General features: G+C 38.2%; 1 protein-coding gene across 2 annotated transcripts in view; it reads left to right on the plus strand.

The window, feature by feature from the left end:
- Positions 1-22,536, plus strand: part of LOC139943977 (sodium-independent sulfate anion transporter-like) — a 23,168-nt gene continuing 632 nt past the window's right edge. The window contains exons 1-15 of one of the 2 annotated variants that reach the window (XM_071940901.1): positions 1-229; positions 1,943-2,201; positions 2,977-3,193; positions 4,422-4,587; positions 13,848-13,902; positions 15,370-15,469; positions 16,291-16,442; positions 17,273-17,345; positions 18,576-18,626; positions 19,085-19,145; positions 19,436-19,632; positions 20,140-20,270; positions 20,951-21,106; positions 21,580-21,645; positions 22,041-22,164. In XM_071940901.1, the coding sequence (XP_071797002.1) occupies positions 1,986-2,201; positions 2,977-3,193; positions 4,422-4,587; positions 13,848-13,902; positions 15,370-15,469; positions 16,291-16,442; positions 17,273-17,345; positions 18,576-18,626; positions 19,085-19,145; positions 19,436-19,632; positions 20,140-20,270; positions 20,951-21,106; positions 21,580-21,645; positions 22,041-22,164 (1,765 nt within the window). In that variant the 5' untranslated portion in view covers positions 1-229; positions 1,943-1,985. Of the gene's footprint in view, positions 230-1,942; positions 2,202-2,976; positions 3,194-4,421; positions 4,588-13,847; positions 13,903-15,057; positions 15,266-15,369; positions 15,470-16,290; positions 16,443-17,272; positions 17,346-18,575; positions 18,627-19,084; positions 19,146-19,435; positions 19,633-20,139; positions 20,271-20,950; positions 21,107-21,579; positions 21,646-22,040; positions 22,165-22,536 lie in introns of both variants that reach the window. The other variant, XM_071940899.1, reaches the window with a different exon arrangement.

Genomic DNA, 22,536 nt, shown 5'->3' on the forward strand with positions numbered 1-22,536 from the left:
TTCCCCTGTTTACCGGTGTTATCATTCTTAGTTTGAACGTTCAACCATGAGGACACCAACGGCCTCAATCAATTATTGCTGTCCTGTATAATAAAACTGCCGCAAATCGAGATTTTTGCATTACAGTTTAGATAAATCACTCGGTGTTAAAACAAGCAGAAGGTCCAGCGAATTGGAAGCCACTGTGAAGAAATTTTGACAGCCATTTATTTAGTTCTTTACGTGGAGGGTAAGTAAGACTCCTATTGAAAACAGGTTTATGATTAAATGTTATTTGTTTGTTACTTTCAAATTTCTAAAGATTGCTAACGAAAGATTTTAAAGCAAACATTTTATTTACCATTTCTCCTCCAAACTGTGAAAAACATGCTCCAATTTTATGAAAATATCTAATTTTCTCAGGCTATACATTTTTAAAATGTATCAGACAATGTTGTCATTGAGCAACAAGGGGTAGACATCTACATTCCCGCCTCATTTCAGCTGGATTTGTTCACGTCTCCCTGAAATATTTTATTAAATAAAATAGCACCATTATTTTAACATGTTGAATACAAGTTGCTATGAATTACCCCCCCCCCCCCCCCCAAAAAAGTGAAGTTGTAGTTGAAAATGAACCTATAATGTTTAAATATTTATTTGTAAGATTTTTTTGTAAAAAGGGGGTTTCATGTCTATTATCAAGACATAATGGCAAATCTGGGCAAAAGGTGCGGAAAAAAGGTAAGGGGCGTTGTGTGATATGGGAACTTGTTGGCAAATTGTTGACGATCTTGTTTGAGCTGACAAGACAAATAAGGAACTTTAAAAAAAATATCATAATAGAAAGTGTATAAGCCTTTCTCAATATTTTGTGATGTATATCATCATTACAGTTTACACAAAAATAATAACCAGTATACCCTATACCTCGAAAACGAAGTTGCAGCATAAATGAGTTCCTTTGCTCGCACCGAAGAGCAATACTTCTTAATTGTAGCCTAGGTTTCGTCGTTTAATTCAAACAAAAATCAAATCAACTGAACACAGGCTATTTCAAATTTGTTTTGTTGAAATAGCATTCAACAGTCAAAAGGGGGAATTTTCCCCAAGTTTGGCGTTATTTAATTCAATTTCATTCGGCCGCAAAACTCAATTCCACAAAAGCCAGCAGCAAGAGCTTGTTAACCATTCAATTCCATAAAGAGTTACCAAAGTAAAGTCTTGAATACATAAAATGAAAAAAAAAAAAATGACTGAAACAAATCTGAATGAGAGAAATAACGGGGATATGTGCACGAAAACGAGAATAAAGGTATTTTTCTAGAAAAAAAACCCTAACATTTTAGTGGCTTTAGGAAACATGCGTGGATGCGTGTTAATAAATTTGCATATTTTGTTAACTTATATTGGCCGGGGAAACCTATACTAGATTTTGTAAGAAAAGTGGTCACATAAATATTACGACAAAATGATGGCAAATCTGCGCAAAGAAACGGCAAGGGGGCATTGTATGAGATGGGGGCATTCCTGTTGCTGACGAATCTCAATAATGTCCAGTGCCTGAATAGTTTCTTAAAGGATTTGGGTACTTTTTCAAAATGTCCATAGATTTACATTAAACTTACAGGGTTTGAAGATAATGATAGTGGAAAGCTTCCCTTCAAATATTACGTGCTGAGGTGCTGTAGTTTTTGAGAAATGAGTAAAACAATGTCATGAAAATACGTTTGTAAATGATTAAAATAATTTTCGTCTCATGAGACGAAAATTATTTTCATGACATTGTTTTACTCATTTCCCCAATACTACAGCACCTCAGCACGTAATATTTTCAGGGAAGCTTTCTACTATCATTATCTTCAAACTGTGTAAGTTTAGTGTATCTGTGGACATTGTGTTTTTTGTCCTACAAAAGTTTTATAGACCCTTTAAAACAATATTCACTGTGTGCAATCTACAGGTTATTCTTAGGGATAAAGTGGAAGACACCAAGATTGGTAACCATGCCACCTGGTCGTTATCGAGAGAAGATGACAAGTGCTGTCAAGGACTACGTCTTCTCCCTAGATACATGGAGAGACAGATTCCCTATTACAAGATGGCTGCCAAAATACAGACCGAACAACATCATCAATGACGTCATAGCTGGATTGACTGTTGGGCTCACTGTGATCCCACAGGGGCTTGCCTATGCGAATATAGCCAAGCTGCCCCTAGTGGTAAGTCTATCTCAACCCCCTCCCCTCCCTCCAATAGAAAAGAACCCACTTTCGTTACAATACGTCTCTCTTATACATGCATGTACGTCACAATCTAACCCAAAACGAGGCTATAGGCGCAGCCACTGCAAGTTGTGGCGGGCGTGCGCCCATAGCCGCATTTTGGGTAAGTTATGACGCCATGAACAAATATTAAGAGAGGCGTATAATGCATAACAGAGCAGCCTAATGCCGGCCCTCTCCCATGCTACACCAATAATGTAACATGAATTTATCAGAACCATACTAATTGTGTCTCAGTGTGTGTTTATTGGTCTTCTAACAGAAGTATGTGTTTTTTGGTCTTCTATAACATAAGTTATAAACTGTTTTGTATTCGCACAGAAGCGAAGAGGGAGCATACTAGTAATGAATGCTCTGTTGAATCAGCATTCAGCAGTCAAAAGGATTGATTCAATTTCACCAGTTTAGTATATCCACTGTCAAAATAAGATAATTCAAATCTATTGAAACACAGCAACAAGAGCTGGTCAACCAATCATTCAACAAGTTAAGAATTGTCAAATAGATTAACTACAATTGAAATCTGAATTATGTGCACAAAAACGAAATTGAATGCATTATTAAAGGCTGAAAACGAAACCCTATGTTTGAGTGTATTAGGGGAAATTTTATGAATTTGAATGCATATTGAATTGTCTTTGCTGAAAAGTGGTCGTAAAGATCATAAAAGCGACTTATATCTGAAATGTATATATCTTTCTTCATTTATTAGTATGGTCTGTACTCTGCTTTTATGGGTTGTTTCGTGTACTGCATATTCGGCATGTCCAAAGACGTCACAGTCGGCCCTACAGCAATCATGTCGTTGCTAGTGGCCGACTACGGCAGACCGCTTAGTACTGGGGCCGACTTGAACGATCCGACGTACGCTGTCTTATTAGCGTTCTTCGCTGGTGTCATTCAGATTGCTATGGGAATCTTACACTTAGGTTAGTATAAACACACAATCTAAAGAAAATAATCCTTATTGAGATTTTTTTATATTTCCTTTGTCCTTTCCACTGAATAGTTTCCCGTATATACTTTATACACAATATACACAATCTTCCTTGTGGAGCAACCAAGTCTTAAAAATTCCACTGGATGGAGTCCTTTTTTTCTTCTTTTTTCCCATTTTTTTCATGGGTCTCCTTAAAGCCAGTGGACACTATTGGTATTTGTCAAAGACCAGTCTTCTCACTTGGTGTATCTCAACATATGCATATAACAAACCTGTGAAAATTTGAGCTCAATCGGTCGTAGCAGTTGCGAGATAATAAAAGAAAAAACAACCTTGTCACACGAAGTTGTGTGCTTTCTGATGCTTGATTTCGAGACCTCATGTTCTAAACTTGAGGGCTCGAAATCAAATTCGTGGAAAATTACTTTTTTTCTCGTAAACTATGGCACTTCAGAGGGAGCCGTTTCTCACAATGTTTTATACTATCAACCTCTCCCCATTACTAAGAATCAAGAAAGGTTTTATGGTGATAATTATTTTGAGTAATTACCAATAGTGTCCACTGCCTTTAAGGTATCGAAAATGAGCACAGTTTATTCTCTCTTCGGTCATGCTCCCAGCTGTATCCATACTCGATGCTAAATATTCATCGTTTAAAAAAGACCAGCCTCGATTTGGTTACATTTATTTGAATACATGAGAAAATGAAAATGGTCGCTCCATGATAAAAATCTAGTTGTTAATAACACTCTTACCCCTCCCGCCTTCCTTCCCGAATAACCAAAAACAGAAAACTGTTTGTGAACGCTGCGGCCAGAGATGCAATTGTATAGGCCGGCCTACCGACTGTCTCACCTCGCTAAACTTTTGACGTACTCATGGAAATACTCTTGTGACTCTTGTTTCTTTCTGTTTTCTTAACAAGTAGCCACTATTCAGATGAAAATTTCACAGGTGTATATTTTTTCATTAAATTGGCCTTAAAATCTGCATTACGTTAAAACCAATAATGACCCATATGAACCATACCCATGTCGGACATAATTAGTTGTATTAATCAGTTACCTTGTTACTCCTGAGCACTTCCGTGTAAATCAATTTGTGTACAAAAGGAGTTCACAGCAAAATGGTGGTTTCAAGAATTAATATTTTACATGGTTTAGAATAAAACTGACAAGTGGCAAAAAATTAAGTTTAAGATTTTTTCCTCCGTCTAGGGTTTGTAACAAACTACATTTCATCAGTGGTTATATCTGGTTTCACGTCAGCTTCAGCGGTGACTATCGGCTTTGGTCAAATCAAAAACATGCTCGGCATACAGTTCCACTCAGATGTTTTTACATACGACTTCCTTAACTTAGTGAACAACATTGGTGAAACAAGGTAAACATTAGACTGGTCCCCGATGCATGTCCTTATCCGCAAGGATAAGAACAGGCTTTTATGATGTTCGTCGAATTTAACTGCAAATCTCCATAAACGTGAAATGATGCGAGGTCAAAGGTGATTATGTACGCGATGTGCTCAACATCAGGTCAGGATTCAAACCCTCATTCTGTAACTTACACAGAGTTTGTATCCACAGCCCTGACCGCTCGGTGCTAAGCAGAACCAGGAAATGTGCCCGGGGCCCAATTTCAAAAAGCTGCTTAGCATAAAATACTGCTTGACAGATTTCTCTGCTAAGCACAAAATGAGTGGGGCACCAGTCGTAACAATGTAAACTTATGGAATGTTGGCTGGTAACCTGTTCTTGCTAAGCAAGATTTTCCTGTGCTTAGCAGGTTTTTCTGCTTTGAGCCCTGGGCCCAATTTCATAGAGCTGCTAAGCACAACAGTTAGCTAAGCATGAAATTTCTTCCTTGATAAAAACAGGATAACACCCAATTTTCCACGTGATTTTCAGGATAAGCAAACAACAGCTGAATACCAGTAACAAGCGTTACGCAACAAATGGAAATTTAGTCGATAGTCCTGTTTTTATGAAGGAAGAAATTTCATGCTAAGCAAATGTTGGTGCTTAGCAGCTTTATGAAATTGGGCCCAGATCTCTGGCGTTATTCACGGGCCTCAAGATGTGACGTCCGATGTTCAGGCTAGATCGATAATAGAAAACAACATCAGCAGCGACGAAACAATTAAAACAGGATATGAAAAATAAGAACTGCTTATTAGTATTACTATTAAAGGAACACGTTGCCTTGGATCGGTCGAGTTGGTCTTTGAAAAGCGCTTGTAACCGTTTGTTATAAAATGCATATGGTTAGAAAGATGTTTTAAGAGTAGAATACAATGATCCACACACATTTGCCTCGAAATTGCGTGGTTTTCCTTTTACTTTGCGAACTAACATGGTCGGCCATTTATGGGAGTCAAAAATCTGACTCCCATAAATGGCCGACGTGTTAGTCGACGAGGTAAAGGAAGAACCACGCAATTTCGAGTGATGCTTGTGTGGATCATTGTATTCTACTTTTAAAATATTTGTCTAATCATATGCATTTGATAACAAATGAATACAAACGCTTTTCAAAGACCAACTCGACCGATCCAAAGCAACGTGTTCCTTTAAGGCCGCATTGGAATCAACCCCTCTAAAATCACCCTGGACCATGCAGGATCCGGGTAGGCCTACCAGGGGCCTGATAACTTCCGGGTCAGGAAAGTCACTGTTAAACATAATGGAAGTCGCACCTGGTTCATTGTATTTTCTGCAGTTGAAAAAGTAAACACTGTATTCAGTGTTTACCTTTTCTCAATATCCAAGCCTTTACAATGTGATCCTGTTTGAATGTTTACACATGACGGGAAAGTCCCTTACCATGTTCAATGGTAAACATACAGAAGTCACAGGCAATAATATTGACATTATGAACTCAAAATGAACACTATCTGCAAAAGCTAACAATGACGAGATTAAAAAGAAGAACTAGAGATTGTGAACAATCACAAAGCTGTTCCAGAATGTTTTGTTAATAAAAGTATTCTATGCTTTAATAAAACCCACACATAACAGCTTTATGACATGTGATTACCTTGTCTTTTATCTAATACTGAATCGAAATGATCTTTAAAACCCAGAACTAAAGGTCAACATGACATCATGGTCATTATTTGGAATAAGTTTAACCAAAGTAAAAAAATCGGTTGTGTAGTTCTTGAGATATGATCCAACTTCCGGGAAGTAAAGGTCAATACTGGGTCACGATAACTCAAGCTCGATTTTGAATGCCTAAGGAGTCTAAAACTGAAAAAGATTTAAAATCGGTTGTGTAGTTCTTAAGATATGGTCGCACTTCCGGTTGACCCGGAAGTAAAGGTCAACATGGGGTCACGGCTAGCCAATGCGAATGTCCAATGTCAAAGGAGTTAATTACCAAAACAAAATTGAAAATCGGTTGTGTAGTTCTTAAGATATGGTCCCACTTCCGGTTGACCCGGAAGAAAAGGTCAACGTGGGGGTCATGGTTTTCAAAGTTAATATTTAATGCCTAAGGAGTCTATAACTGAAAAAGTTTAAAAATCGGTTGTGTAGTTCTTGAGAAATGATCCCACTTCCGGTTGACCCGGAAATAAAGGTCAACACTAGGTCACAGTTTTCAAAGTTAATATTTAATGTCTAAGTAGTCTAAAACTGAAAGAAGTTTGAAAATCGGTTGTGTAGTTCTTGAGATATGGTCCCACTTCCGGTTGACTCGGAAGAAGAGGTCAAAATGGGGTCACGAATTTTCCCCAACAAAAGTTAATGCCTAAGGAGTCTATAACTGAAGAAAATAATTAAATCGGTTGTGTAACTCTTGAGATATAGTCCCACTTCCGGTTGACCTGGAATAAGAGGTCAAATCGGGATCACGGTTACCCAATGCAAATCTATCATGACTAAGGAGTCTATTACTGAAAAAAACTTTGAATTCGGCCGTTCACTTCTTGAGATATAGTGCTGCAAAGAAAAACTCATTAAAGCTTCTAATTACCATAAATAATCACCTGATGACGTCACAGTTTTAAAATTGTGTTTTTCGTACTAACAAATTTCATAAGGTACACGATGGTGTATAACTTACCCCAATTCAATGCCTTTTACAAAATACCTATTAGAACGCACATTCGTTTTGAACAAAAACCCTGAACCATCGTAGGATTCCAATGTATGCCTATTAGTTGTGTACAAATCCAATGGAGTATGTCCAGAACACGGTTAGGAAAACAAAAATACAATGATGCCAACATCAGGACAGCGTGGTAGACTCCCCTCAAGTAAGTCCTCGATGCAAACAGGTCCACTCTGTATTGCAACCACCCATAGAGACAATGTACAGCCACATGAAGGCGACTGCACGCAGTTTAGTGACTACATCCAGAAGTACTACGTTGTACCCATGACGGCAAGATTTTAATTTATTCGTTAATGATAGACGTCCCTTGATTGGTTTTAATGAACGGAAACCATTATTTTTAGAATCAGTATATTTTTTGACACAAAATATCAAATTAAGGAAACAAACAGATAAATAATTTTGAAGTTATTAAGTTTTTGACCATTTAAATGTTGACATTTGAAGAGCCATTGTGTTTGTGCACAGACACAAAACGTGCAATACATGACGTCATGGTGACGTCGTCCGGATTTTAAGCCCATGGAATAGTTATACAGTACCCACAAAGTACAAAATTGAAAAAAAAATTGCGATCGGACGAATAGTTTGTGAGATATGGCAGTCTAAAGATTGGCTAATTAAATATTCATATCGTTATAACTTAGTTAATTAATTATTTAATTTATGCAAACTACATTTAACTGCAACTTCAAGACCTAAGCTTTAATATGATATAGGTTCTGACGCTTTTATACTAAGCCAAGTATGATTTTTGGCTTTAACAAAATGCCCTGGTTAAACCTATGGGGTTTTGACGGATACAAATAATAATAATAATAATAATAATAATAATAACTAGACATTAAGTGTTTGTGAACAAACACGAAGCTGTTCCGTGATGTTTTGCTTGGATTATGTGCTTCATTGCCCAAGGAATCTATAACTGAAAAAAATTAAAACAAGTTGTGTAGCTCTTGATATTAGGTCACACTTCCCGGTTGACCCGCAAGTAAAGGTCAAAATGGGCCCACAGCTACCAAAGACTAATCTGAAATGCCAAGGAGTCTATAACTGAAAAAGTTAAAACAATCGGTTGTGAAGATCTTGATATATAGTCCCACTTCCGGTTGACCCAGAAGTAGAGGTCAACATAGGGTCACCGTTTTTCAAAGTTAATATTTATTGCCTTAGAGTCTATAACTGAAGTTTGAACATTGGCTTTGTACTTCTTGAGATATGGGCCCACTTCCGGTTGACCCGGAAGTAAAGGTCAAAATGGGGTCAAATGTGTTTCAAACTACTCTTGAATGCCCAAGGAGTCTATAACTGAAAACAAGTTTGAAAATCGGTTGTATATTTCTTGAGATATGGTCCCACTTCCGGTTGACCTGGAAGTAGAGATCAACTTGAGGTCACGGTTTGTCAAAAGTAATATTTTATGCCTAAGGAGTTTATAACTGAAAAAAGTTTAAAAATCTGTTGTGTAGTTCTTGAGATATGGTCCCACTTCCGGTCGACCCGGAAGTAGGGGTCGACTTGAGGTCACGGTTTTTCAAAATTAATTTTCAATCCCCAAAGAGTCTTTAGTTACAAACACTCTTAAAATCGGCTGTGTACTTCTTGAGATATGGTGCTGCAAAGATTTTCTAATTTAATATGCAAATGAGGGTCATGTGGTTAATTAGTTACAAGTTGACATTTTTCAAAAACAAATAAAAAGATGCCAACATCACGACATCATCGTCTTAGACTCTCCCCGGGATGCCTCAACCCATACAGGTCCGCAGTGTATTGCAAGAGCTATAGAAAAGTTTAAACATCCTAATGAAAGTGACTGTACCCAGTTTATGAAGTACTACGTTGTACCCATGACGCCAAGATTCTAATTGATTAATTAGTTAATAGACGAACATTGATTGCTTTTATGGACTGAAACAAATCTTATTAGAATCAGTCTGTTTTTCTACACATAATATGATATTTAGGAAACTAACAGATAAATTATTTTGAAGTTATTGTGTTTTTGACCAGTTCAAAGTGTAGATTTGAAGAGCCATTGTGTTTGTGCACAGACACAAAACGTGCATTACATGACGTCATGGTGACGTCGTCCAAAATGTTATGTCAGAAATCACCTTAAAGGAACACGTTGCCTTGGATCGGTCGACTTGGTCTTTGAAAAGCGTTTGTAACCGTTTTTTATAAAATGCATATGGGTAGAAAGATGTTGTAAAAGTAGAATACAATGATCCACACAAACATGCCTCGAAATTGCGTGGTTTTCCTTTTACCTTGTCGACTAACACGTCGGCCATTTATGGGGGTCAAAATTTTGACTCCCATAAATGGCCGACCATGTTAGTTCGCACAGTAGAAGGAAAACCACGCAATTTCGAGGCAAACTTGTGTGGATCATTGTATTCTACTTTTAAAACATCTTTCCAACCATATGCATTTTATAAAAAACGGTTACAAACGCTTTTGTTTTGACCAACTCGTCCGATCCAAGGCAACGTGTTCCTTTAACAGGACCTGACTAGTGTATAGCTGAAAAAAGTTTCAGGATCGGCGGTCTACTTTTTGAGATATGGTGTTAACTTGGTTTGCTAATTAAATATTCATAAGCTTAATTAAGGCTTTTTATTAACAATTTTAGCATTTTTTACGATAAGAATTAAGCTTATGTTCTAAGCTTCAATTTGGTATAATAAACTCACTCTTTCGTATTATGGTTTAGGAGATTAGGCTGCCACAAAAACGTGTACAAACGCTATGGGATTTAGGGAGAAACAAAGAATAATAATAATAATAATAATAACTGGACATTAGGTGTTTGTGAACAAACACACAGCTGTTCCGTGTTATTTTGCTTGGATTAAGTGCTAAAATGACCAAGGAGTCTGTAACTGTAAAAAAAGTTTGAAAATCGGTTGTGTACAGGTTAAATTTGGGGCACGGTTGTTCTAATTTTATTTTTGATGCCTAAGGAGTCTAAAACGGTTGTGTAGTTCTTAAGATATGGTCCCACTTCCGGTTGACCCGGAAGTAAAGGTCAACATGGGGTCACGGCCAGCCAATGCGAATTTCCAATGTCAAAGGAGTAAATAACCAAAACAAAATTGAAAATCGTTTGTGTAGTTCTTAAGATATGGTCCCACTTCCGGTTGACCCGGAAGAAAAGGTCAACATGGGGGTCATGGTTTTCAAAGTTAATATTTAATGCCTAAGAAGTCTATAACTGAAAAAGTTAAAAAATCGGTTGTATAGTTCTTGAGAAATGATCCCACTTCCGGTTGACCCGGAAATAAAGGTCAACACAAGGTCACAGTTTTCAAAGTTAATATTTAATGTCTAAGTAGTCTACAACTGAAAAAAGTTTGAAAATAGGTTGTGTAGTTCTTGAAATATGGTCCCACTTCCGGTTTACCCGGAAGAAGAGGTCAAAATGGGGTCACGAATTTTCCTCAACAAAATTTAATGCCTAAGCAGTCTTTAACTGAAGAAAAAAAGTAAATCGGTTGTGTAACTCTTGAGATATGGTCCCACTTCCGGTTGACCCGGAAGTAGAGGTCAAATCGGGGTCACGGTTACCCAATGCAAATCTATCATGCCTAAGGAGTATATTACTGAAAAAAACTTTGAATTCGGCCGTTCACTTCTTGAGATATAGTGCTGCAAAGAAAAACTCATTAAAGCTTCTAATTATCATAAATTATCACGTGATGACGTCACAGTTTTAAAATTGTGTTTTTCGTACTAACAAATTTCATAAGGTACACGATGGTGTGTAACTTACCCCAATCCAATGCCTTTTAAAAAAAACCTATTAGAACGTACATCATTTTAACGAAAACCCTGAACCATCGTAGGATTCCAATGTATGCCTATTGGTTGTGTACAAATCCAATGCAGTATGTCCAGAACATGATTAGGAAAAAAAATACATCGATGCCAACATCAGGACAGCGTGGTAGACTCCCCTCAAGTAAGTCCTCAATGAAAACAGGTCCACACTGTATTGCAACCACCCATAGAGACAGTGTACAGCCACATGAAAGCGACTGCACGCAGTTTAGTGACTACATCCAGAAGTACTACGTTGTACCGATGACGGCAAGATTTTAATTTATTCGTTAATGATAGACGTCCCTTGATTGGTTTTAATGAACGGAAACCATTATTTTTAGAATCAGTGTATTTTTTGACACAAAATATCAAATTCAGGAAACAAACAGATAAATAATTTTGAAGTTATTAAGTTTTTGACCATTTAAATGTTGACATTTGTAGAGCCATTGTGTTTGTGCACAGACACAAAACGTGCAATACATGACGTCATGGTGACGTCGTCCGGATTTTAAGGCCATGGAATAGTTATACAGTACCCACAAAGTACAAAATTGAAAAAAAAATTGCGATCGGACGTATAGTTTGTGAGATATGGCAATCTAAAGATTGGCTAATTAAATATTCATGTCGTTATAACTTAGTTAATTAATTATTTAATTTATGCAAATTACATTTAACTACAACTTCAAGACCTAAGCTTTAATATGATATATGGTCTGACTCTTTTATACTAAGCCAAGTATGATTTTTGGCTTTAACAAAATGCCCTGGTTAAACCTATGGGCTTTTGACGGATACAAATAATAATAATAATAATAATAATAATAACAAATAAAAATCTTGACGATTTCAATAGCTGTTCCGACCACTACGTCGGAACAGCTAATAATAATAATAACAAATAAAAATCTTGACGATTTCAATAGCTGTTCCGACTAAAGTTCGGAACAGCTAAAAAAAACAATATTACAAGAATTTATTTATTTTGAAGAAAAAGTTTCCGTATGTTTGTCAGCGTGCATGACGTAAATAATATGTACAATGCAAGGGAGCTCCCCGTTGGTTAGAAAAACAATGATGTACGTGTAAAACACGAGTTCGACACGAACTTGCTTTCTTAAGGTGTGCTAATCACTCTTGAAATAAATGGCAATAACAATATAGAAACTTATTTGGTTAGAAGTACAGCAGCCTGGTATGCCTAGAATATATATTTTTTTACTGGATCAAAAATGTTTCGGTGTCTTTAACCAAATGTGTTTGATTGACTATATATTCATCTTTTTACTTGTACATGTATATCTTTCTGTTTTATGATCATATTTTATGAATCTTATTTTGGACCTTTTAATTATTTTGTTTTTGTGGTAAAAATTTTCTTGTTGTAAAGCGCCTGGGAGCATTTTTAATGGATTTGGCGCTATATAAATGTTTTTTTTTATGGACAAAGATATCAGTTATTATCCCCAAAGTTTGAATCTGAGAAACATAACTGTGTCGGTAACGTCTCTCAGAAAGTGTATTTCAATTACGGATCGGCGATATAACAAAATCTACATTGGGGGCCTTTACAAAATTATTGTCTAAATGTTCAACCTTGTGAAACACGGCATAGTGTATTTTTAGTTTTGATATTTGCATTTAGGCCTACTGTTTTTTTTACGCAATATGAGGTCACCTCGCCATTTGGAATCCCCAGTAATATTGGGAAACTTTAGACTATCTGCCAATCACCAAGAGAGGGCGCTCTTCACCAGGTAATGTCAACAACTTAGGGATAGGAGAAGCATGAGTGACGGTCACTGACAGCAAATACCTTGTGTTTTGCGTGTTTTAGATTTTGTATTTTAGATTTAGCCAAACTGTATTTCGTTTTTCATAACACAACGCCAGCATAAACCAAACTGTTCTGGAACAGGACGTACTGGACACGAGTTCCCCAAGGATAACAAGCGGTGTGCATGAGTTTTGGGGAGTGTTTCTTCTAGGGTAATTAGCAAAAAATCCAAAATGCTGACCTACCAAAACTTGAGAAGAAATCTGAAGTTTAGTTGTATGACAATGTATCTGATTTAATTTTCAAGAGGCTGAGAGACTTCTAAATATTTTTTGAGTATTTTTGAATGTTTAGCATTTACCATTGTTTGCTATAGGAGTTGTGCACTCTTACCTGGTAGGTCTGCTGCCCTCTAGTGGCAGAGCTTTCAAAAAGTCCCCCATTGAAACGGGTCAAACCGAACTCAATTGGGTGAATCTGAATTGTAATAAAATATTGACTGATTTGATAATAATTTAAAGGCAGTGGACACTATTGGTAATTACTCAAAATAATTATTAGCATAAAACCTTACTAGGTAATGAGTAATGGGGAGAGGTTGATAGTATAAAACATTGTGAGAAACGGCTCCCTTTGAAGTGACGTAGTTTTCGAGAAAAAAGTAATTTTCCACGAATTTGATTTCGAGACCTCAAGTTTAGAATTTGAGGTCTCGAAATCAAGCATCTGAAAGCACACAACTTCGTGTGACAAGGGTGTTTTTTCTTTCATTATTATCTCGCAACTTCGATGACCAATTGAGCTCAAATTTTCACAGGTTTTTTATTTTATGCATATGTTGAGATACACCAAGTGTCTCTTTGACAAATACCAATAGTGTCCAGTGTCTTTAATGGCTGTGTGTTTCTCCTGTTGGTTAGATGGCAAGATGCAACTCTAGGATTCAGCTGCATTATTGTGTTGATTGTGTTAAGGGTGAGTTAGCTATAGGGATACCCCCCCCCCCTTGCACTACGGTCGCACCACAATTTCCCCATTTATGAATCAATGCTCAAACTAAAATACTGAACAATATTTTTAAAGACTTTTTGCTTCATAATAGTATCAAATCAAATATAAACATTATTTGGCATGTAAAATGTCTTCCCTTCAATGGTAAAACAAACGCAAACTTTAAAATCTGAATCTCGGGAAACCGAGTTGGCCTACTACGAAAAAACAAGTCAATTACAAGATGGATGTGTGTGGAATACTTGTAACTATGATATAGGAAGTTTTGTGTAACGCATATTTTTAACAATCTTGTGTTTTTTTTAAACCATTATGTTGGTTTGACTCGAATTTCACACAGAACCCCTTGCATGCCGATTGTGCGCACGGCCATAGCGAGTTTTACATTATGTTTTTTTTTTTTAAATTAAAATAAGTCAGAAATCACTGTCACACGGCGCTAGTTCATTAAAAAATAACATATAAAGGATTTAAGTACCTCTTGTAACACAAAACACAATGTCCATAGATAAATTTAAGGCAGTGGACACTATTGGTAATTACTCAAAATAATTATTAGCATAAAACCTTACTTGGTAACGAGTAATTGGGAGAGGTTGATAGTGTAAAACATTGCGAGAAACGGCTCCCTCTGAAGTAACTTAGTTTTCGAGAAAGAAGTAATTTTCCATGAATTTGATTTCGAGACCTCAGAATGAGATTTTGAGGTCTCGAGATCAAGCAACTGAAAGTACACAACTTCGTGTGACAAGGGTGTTTTTTCTTTCATTATTATCTCGCAACTTCGACGACCAACTGACATTTACCAATAGTGTCAAGTGTCTCTAAACTTACACTGTTTGAAGATAATGATTGTAGAAAGCCTCCCTCAATATTACTTACTGAGGTGCTTTGGTGACATTGTTTTATACTCATTTCTCAAAAACTACAGCACCTCAGCAAGCAATATTTTAAGGGACGCTTTCTACTATCATTCTTTTCAAACTGTATAAGTTAAGTGTAAGTTTATAGTAATTAACCTGTGTACATTGTGTTTAGTGTTACAAAAAGTACCCCAGACCTTTAAAGGCATCTTCATCAATGTCACAATCACACCATTATCTTTGTCATTTCCATCAGCGTCACCGTCGTCACATACACCCCCGTCACAATGTCACCATCTCATCACCAGTCACTGTCAGAATCTCTCCATAAATCCTTGTCCCACAGGGAATGTGGTGTCGTCGGTGTCTCTATACACCATAGCGTCATTGTCATTGTCACTGATGTCAACGTCACTTTTACCGTCGCTATCTTCATCTTCATGATCGTCAATGAAAGATTGTATGTGAGTCATCCTCAACTTGCTATTTTCCAATACGTATAATTATTTGATTTGCAATTTTGTTTATTGACGGGGAAAATAAAATCGCATTGTTGTCGTTTATTTAGTTGGCAAAGAACAAAAGTCAGCACATCATTAACCAGATGACCAGCTCATCTCCATGGTTACAGAAAGCAAAATGGAAGGCCCTCTGGATTCTCGGCACAGGTTAAGTTTTTTTCCCTTCTAACCCCCCGACCCCACCCCCATTACACGTGGTCAATCACAGAGCTCATTTTACGTGAACATTTTACAGCTGACCATTTCAAGCGGCCGGGTCAAAGGAATATACCTCCGTGTCTAAAACAGTTTATTGTTTTAGACAGATGCAACGAGATAGTACCTTTAAGCATAGAGTAAAAGGAGACTGGAAATATGACCATGACGTAGTTCTTGCATGCGCACATTCCGAGAATTTGTTTACGTACATTAGTCTGCTGTTCCTAATAGGGTCCCGGCACATCGAATCTTCATTAAGAAGTCGCCACTGCAGATAATATCAAAGCTGAAAAACTACACTGTTATCATCAAGGACTTCCATCATGTGCCCAATTTCATAGAGCAGCTTTATCAAACATGGAACTTAGATGGAATATCAGCTAACCACTAACTAAACCGTTATCGAAAGTGTATTGACCTGGGGAGTCATATTCATTGATATCCTACTCTACACCATAGAGTGTTAAAACAACACTAATTCTGCCCAAACATTTACATTTCTGTTATTTTAAGACCCAATTTTGATTCGCTCTTTTGTATCTATTGTGAAAACACACAGTTTAAAGGCAGTGTGGACACTATTGGTAATTACTCAAAATAATTATCAGCATAAAACCTCACTTGGTAAGGAGTAATGGGGAGAGGTTGATGGTATAAAACATTGTGAGAAACGCCTCCATCTGAAGTGACATAGTTTTCGAAAGAAGTAATTTTCCACGAATTTGATTTCGAGACCTCAACTTTAGTCTTAATACTTTGTTTTGTTCCAGGACGCAATGCTGTCGTGGTTGTGCTTGCTTCAGGTGTATCCTTTACTCTGGATAATTATGGTTATGATGGTGAATTAACTATTACTGGTAATGTTTCGTCGGGTCTACCATCCTTTGCCGTTCCGGATTTCCAAGCAGATGGTATATTAACGGTAAGTTGCTGCAGCATAGCATATTAAAATGTATGTAAATTTACTCTAAACTAATATTTCCTGATCCGAGGACTATATCAACCAACGCATTTCTGATCTCGCTGTTCTGTGATCCGAGCTGGGGTGGATTTCACAAAGGTAGTCCTAACATAGGCAATGCTAAGAGATAGGACCAGTCCTAAGTTAGGATGAGTTACTACCTCCATGTCCTAACTTAGGACCAGTCCTATCTCTTAGCATTGCCTATAGGACTAGTCCTAAGTTAGGACTACCTTTGTGAAATCCACCCCTGGTCTTTCATTACCGGCCTATGGTCATGACACGTGTGCCCGTGAGGCACAACCATTATTTGCTTCGTAAAAAGTTGGGAAGGTAGTGCATTCTGCTCTACCGGCTCCTGGTAGATGATACCCAGCGGCCTCTATCCTTATGGATTGTGACGTGAAGGAGGTATGCGCTACTTCAGCACCAGGGCCCAATTTCATAGCGCTGCTTAACGGTAAGCAAATTTGCGTGCTTACTGTCGCAGAAAAATTTGCTTAAGCCTTAGCGTATTTCACAGGTTAGCAGAAAAATGAGGCGGCCATATTGCGTGTTTACCGTGGATTTGCATTGTGACGTCATTTATTTTCGTGCGGTAAGCACCGGAAGGTTAGCATGCCTTTTCGTGTGCTTACGGTTAGCAGCGCTATGAAATAGAAATTGCACAGTAAGCACAAAATCGGCCGCTAAGCAGCGCTATGAAATTGGGCCCAGTTTGTATTACGCACGAGACTTACGATCCATTTCAAGTGTAGGTAAATTGAAAATTGTCTGTTCTCTCTAAACAGAATCTACGGGCTGGCCTGGCCATTATTCCCCTCATTGGATTCCTTGAAAGCATTGCAATCGCTAAAGGATTTGGTGAGTTTATATACCAAAATTTCAAATATCAACTCTAATTTTAACACCAAAAAGGGATCTGACTCCCGTCCAGTCTCAGTCTTCATTTGATGTTTAGGGGAGAAAGTTATCTCACTTACAATTTACAGATTAAAATAACTCCTTCTTTGGTTATATTATTGGCTTCAGAAAAGTATTTTTCAAGCAAGACATTTGCTGTCAATCTTCCTTCGCACACCTGTTTTAATTTGTTATGCGAATGCGCGTAGGCCGTGTCCGGGGCTATGCAAAAACCGTCCGGTGGACATGTACATGTTGTATGTGCGAGCGTGCATGCACTGAACCTACGTATTTATTATGCAGCATGAATATTCACGTATGTAATGATTGCAGCGAATACCAAAACGGCCGAACATTTCCCATGTCATTCATGACATGCACTTAGCTTGTAAAAAAACATGGCGAACGTGCTCCGTCGACCAAGAAAAGGGCGTTTAGTTTACTGCAAGGACGGTTTTGCACGGGGCGGACACAACTGCATAGCAAATGTGTCCGGGCGGACACAATTGCATTATGCAGCAGCGTCCGGGCGGACACGATTGTATATGCAAAACCGTCCGGCAGACATTATTGCATATGCAATAGTGTCCTCCGGATAGTATTGCATAGAGGACATAATTGCATGCGACACTGGCGTCGGGTCGACCTTGCGTCAACAAAAAACAGTCGTCGACTGACTTTTCGGGACCACACTACGCCTGAGCTAAGACCATCGGGAACTTTTCAGTCGGCAATTATTTATGACCTGAGCGTAACTGCGATTATTTTAAGACAATCTGAAACAGTCGTCGCACGAAAAAAATTAGCAGTCGCAAGAGTAGAACAATATTAACTTGTACGACGTGATCCCGACGGTCGGGAACCGATTTCTCAGTTTTTGTGACCTGGGCATATTTTGTCCAGTCTGCACGTTGCCGACGGTTTGTTGTAAGCGCAAGAAAATCGTACGTCGACCTGTGGCCGGCTGGCAGCCGAGCTCGGGAGGGGACTGTATAGGGCTTGTGACGTCATGCAAAAGAGGCTTATATGGAAACGTCCATTCGTGCACGCGACAATCGCAACTTTAAACCAATTATAAGTTTTCATAATGACCTCAGTGGTGCACTGGCTGAGCTTGTTTGACGTCACATGCAATGGTTCCACTGCAGATGTGAAAACTGGCCAATAACTTTTGGTTTTTTTCTTCCTCAGCTCGACAAAATGGCTATCGGGTGGAATCAAACCAAGAGCTCATCTGTCTCGGTAAAAGGATATATAATTTACTTTCGTATTTTTTTTCAAAATAGAACTTGGGATATAACACTCAATATTTATTTATTTACTGTTTGTTATTTATTGAGTGCCTGGATACAGCTAAAGGATTCTCCAAGTGATTGTATATTATTAGAAACATTCTCAAAAATGTTGTTCAATTAAGAAACCCAGCAAAGACGATGATGTTGTCTCAGAAAAACCAGCAAAGGGAGAATCTCCGTCATTACACAGGACTGGAAAAATAGTCCAGATAAAACTAAGTCACATGGCTGGATTCGAACCTGAAAGGTATACCACTACAGCTGACTCCCTTTATTACATGATTGGTGGCCTGGTACTAGCCAATTAATCTCCCCATCACAATAGGAGCATTGTTATAAGAGGTCAGTAAAGAATGGAACACAAAGCAGAAATGAGATTCAAGTCTGGATTTAATTTTGTTTCAGGTTTCTGCAACCTTGGAGGCTCTTTTGCTTCGGCATATCCTGTAACTGGGAGTTTCTCAAGGTACCAAAATCAAAGTTGTTGTTCCATTTAAATGTTTTTCATCTTGTCGGAGTGACCGGAAAAAGTAACCGTTTGATTCGTGTGGGGATTGGGCATGTTGGGAACCATCAAGTTCTATACGGTTTTATAAAATGTGTTCAAACGGGAATTGAGCCCATCACTTTCTGCATTCTAATGCCAGAGATTTACAAGTCCATTTTGAGATAAAAAAGGGTTCCTTTTTGGCTGGTGCAAGTACAGAAATACTGGATGGTATCTAACCAATTACTGCTGTCATTGTCTACTAACAGGTCTGCAATCAACAGCCAGTCGAGTGTTGCTACCCCACTAGGTGGTGTATTTACGGGCGGTCTGGTCCTGTTTGCTCTGGCCTTCCTCACACCGGCATTCAATTACATCCCTAAAGCTGCTCTGGCTGCTGTTATCATCTTCTCGGTCGTCTTCATGTTTGACTATCAGATCGCAATTAGCCTTTGGAGAATCAACAGTAAGTGTAATGACATGATGAAATGTTTTTATACCGTTTCTCCATTACGTGCGGGGGTATTTTTTGGTCCTATGCGCCTTGAGTAAAGACTAAGCATTTTACTTAAGATATACTATTCAACTGTTAAACGGGTCCTTTCCTGGGTTTGTCATATTTGCAACAAGGTGTCAGAACTGTACGGTCTCGTGAGAGTATAGGCGTTTTCAAAAGATGTATTTTCTGATGAAGTTTGGCCTAGCCATCAAAATTGCACCCTTTCATTCTCAGCATGGAATATATTCCTTTCGCGCCCTTTTTGCTTTGCAATTCAAACTCAGCCCCACGTGGAATGTTGTAGACGGGTACGTTAGTAAATCAACGCAGTTCCGTTGTAATGTACGGCTGGGATAGATTTGAAACTTGATTTATACACTAAACCACCAGGTTTTTGGATTAGAAAATCTGTGTTATACGTCTCGCAGTATACATCTTTTTCGCAAATAATGCAATATTGTTCTGTCTTTGCAGAATTTGAATTGCTGACATTAATGGCTACGTTTCTCCCTTCCCTTCACCTCGGAGTAGAGTATGGGACGATCATTGGTATCGGTGTAGACCTACTCATGTTAACGTTCCACCATGCAAAACCTTCCGTTAAGGTATATAACAAGTGGAATTTAATTTTAGACCTCTGAGCCCTATTTCATCAAGCTGTTTCATAGGCAGAATGTGTGCTGATTGCTTAGCAAGTATTTACAGGAAACCACAGTGCATTTTGATTGGTATAGGCTGGTAACCTTATAATCTGGTAAAGTTTCTTCCCCGTCGTGTTGGAACACCAACAAGTTGTATAATAAGTAGAACCACCGTTCCTTGCACTACGTATACGTATGCACCAATCGTCTCACTGCAAGGTTGGACTGCAAGACTTGCAATCACAGGGTTGTGGGTTAGAATTCTACCAAGCTACCCGCTGATTTCACAATGACTAGAACATTAGTATTGTCGTCTAGTTACCGATTCACAATTTTTCTTGACTTGTGCAACTCATAATCATGTTTGTATGACAGATTGGCTGTTCACCTTGTAGGATGTTTGCCGAGTTCCCTGGACGTGAAGATCATAAATAGACCTTATGCACATGACGTCATTTTAGTAGAGCGCCCTCACCTAGAGGTCAAGAGGAGGTTGTTCATTGGCCAATCCTGCCTGTGCGCCGCGCGTACAAATCCGTGCGTTTCGATTGTTTCGTCACCGTTTTCCACTAAGATGGCCGCCGGATGACGTCAATACATAAGGTCCATTAATAAACAGACAAACTCTATTCTTCATTATCCAGGTGGATAAAACGAATACGGTACCTATAGTATGCTACAAGGAGGGGCTGCGCTACCCTGCATCCGATCCTCTACAGACATTGCTGGACCGAGAGATCACAACATCCATTGTGCTTGATATGAACTATATCAACAGGGTAGATTTCACTATAGTTGAGGTTGGTTTACTTGCTCTATGGCTTACCCTATGGTTTACCCGTGATTGATAGACAGTCAGTGGCGGAACCCCCTTCTGCTCCAATTGAACAAACTTGTGACCATCCCTCTACCATATAAACAAGTCGGGTGATGCATCATAATCAGCAAAATCAATTTCTCTTGGTAAAATAATATTTTGTCTAGAAAGGTTATTTTAGCTATCAACAGCACCGCAACTAGTTTCACAAAAATACATTTTGAGAACTTAGGACTTCAATGTCCAAACTTTGCTAGCGGTTTCACTCAGTTTCAGTCGGTTTCACTTCGTTTTACTCGGTTTCACTCGGTTTTAGCATGCAGACTTTTCCACTTCTTGTTTTTCTGCATTTTATTGCAGTCGTTCCGTTATTAACAAACAAATAAAAATGTAAAAAAAAAACAGTTGTAGTGATGACGTGTTTACGCTCGCTGCTTTGTTACTTTTATTTTCCAGGGTCTTCGGGAAACTGCCGAATCTTTCAACAAACGAGGGAAGCGTATAGCAGCAGCCAATGTGCGGGTAAGTATTGGGATTAGTGTTGAGGCTGATATTTGTAAAATAATTACCGGGACTTTTTCTGGTAACTGCGGTATCTAAAAAAATAAATATAAAAAAAACGCTGTGCCTGTGGACAGACACGAGATCTACAATCGTTTATGTACACTAACTCCCATAACATATAACTTGTTACTTTGGTAATTTTTAATCTAAAAAGTCCATAAATGAATGGGGTACCAGTAGGCCGGTTGGGGGGGGGCACGGACACAAATATGTTGACCACCCCCCCCCCCCCCCCCCCCAAGTTACGGTATTGTGAATTATCTCCACTTCCTTAAAATTGTTCTTCACAAAATGTCAAGACAACTTTTAATACTGTACAACTCACACAAGTTGTGACTTTTAACCACCTTCAGCCTGCAGTAAGAAGAATGTTAAACCGGGCAGGTATCGAACACCTTGCTGTCTATGACTCGGTTGAGGCGGCTGTACAGTCACTGGCACCAATAGCACAAATAAACCTAGCTACTGATCCAGACGGTAAGTGTGTTTGTTTGTTTGTTTGTTTGTTTGTTTGTTTTGTTTGTTTGGGTGTGTGTGTGTGTTTGTTTGTTTGTTTGTTTGTTTGTTTGTTTGTTTGTTTGTTTGTTTGTTTGTTTGTTTGTTTAGATGTTCTACCCAACAAGGGAATTCGGCAAACTCACAAAGGATATAAACACCAATCTGGCACGGCTAATCTCTCTCATACAAAACATTTGTTTTACGTTTTCGAGTATGAATTGTAACTCAGTAACTAGATGACAATACGTATTCTAGTCACTGTGACATCAACGGTTATCTTGGTTGAATTCGAACCCACAACCTTGTGATTGTAAGTCTTGCAGTCTAACCACTTGTATATGTCTAATAACA

This window comes from Asterias amurensis, chromosome 11, assembly GCF_032118995.1.
Source record: "Asterias amurensis chromosome 11, ASM3211899v1".
Classification (NCBI taxonomy): Eukaryota; Metazoa; Echinodermata; class Asteroidea; order Forcipulatida; family Asteriidae; genus Asterias; species Asterias amurensis.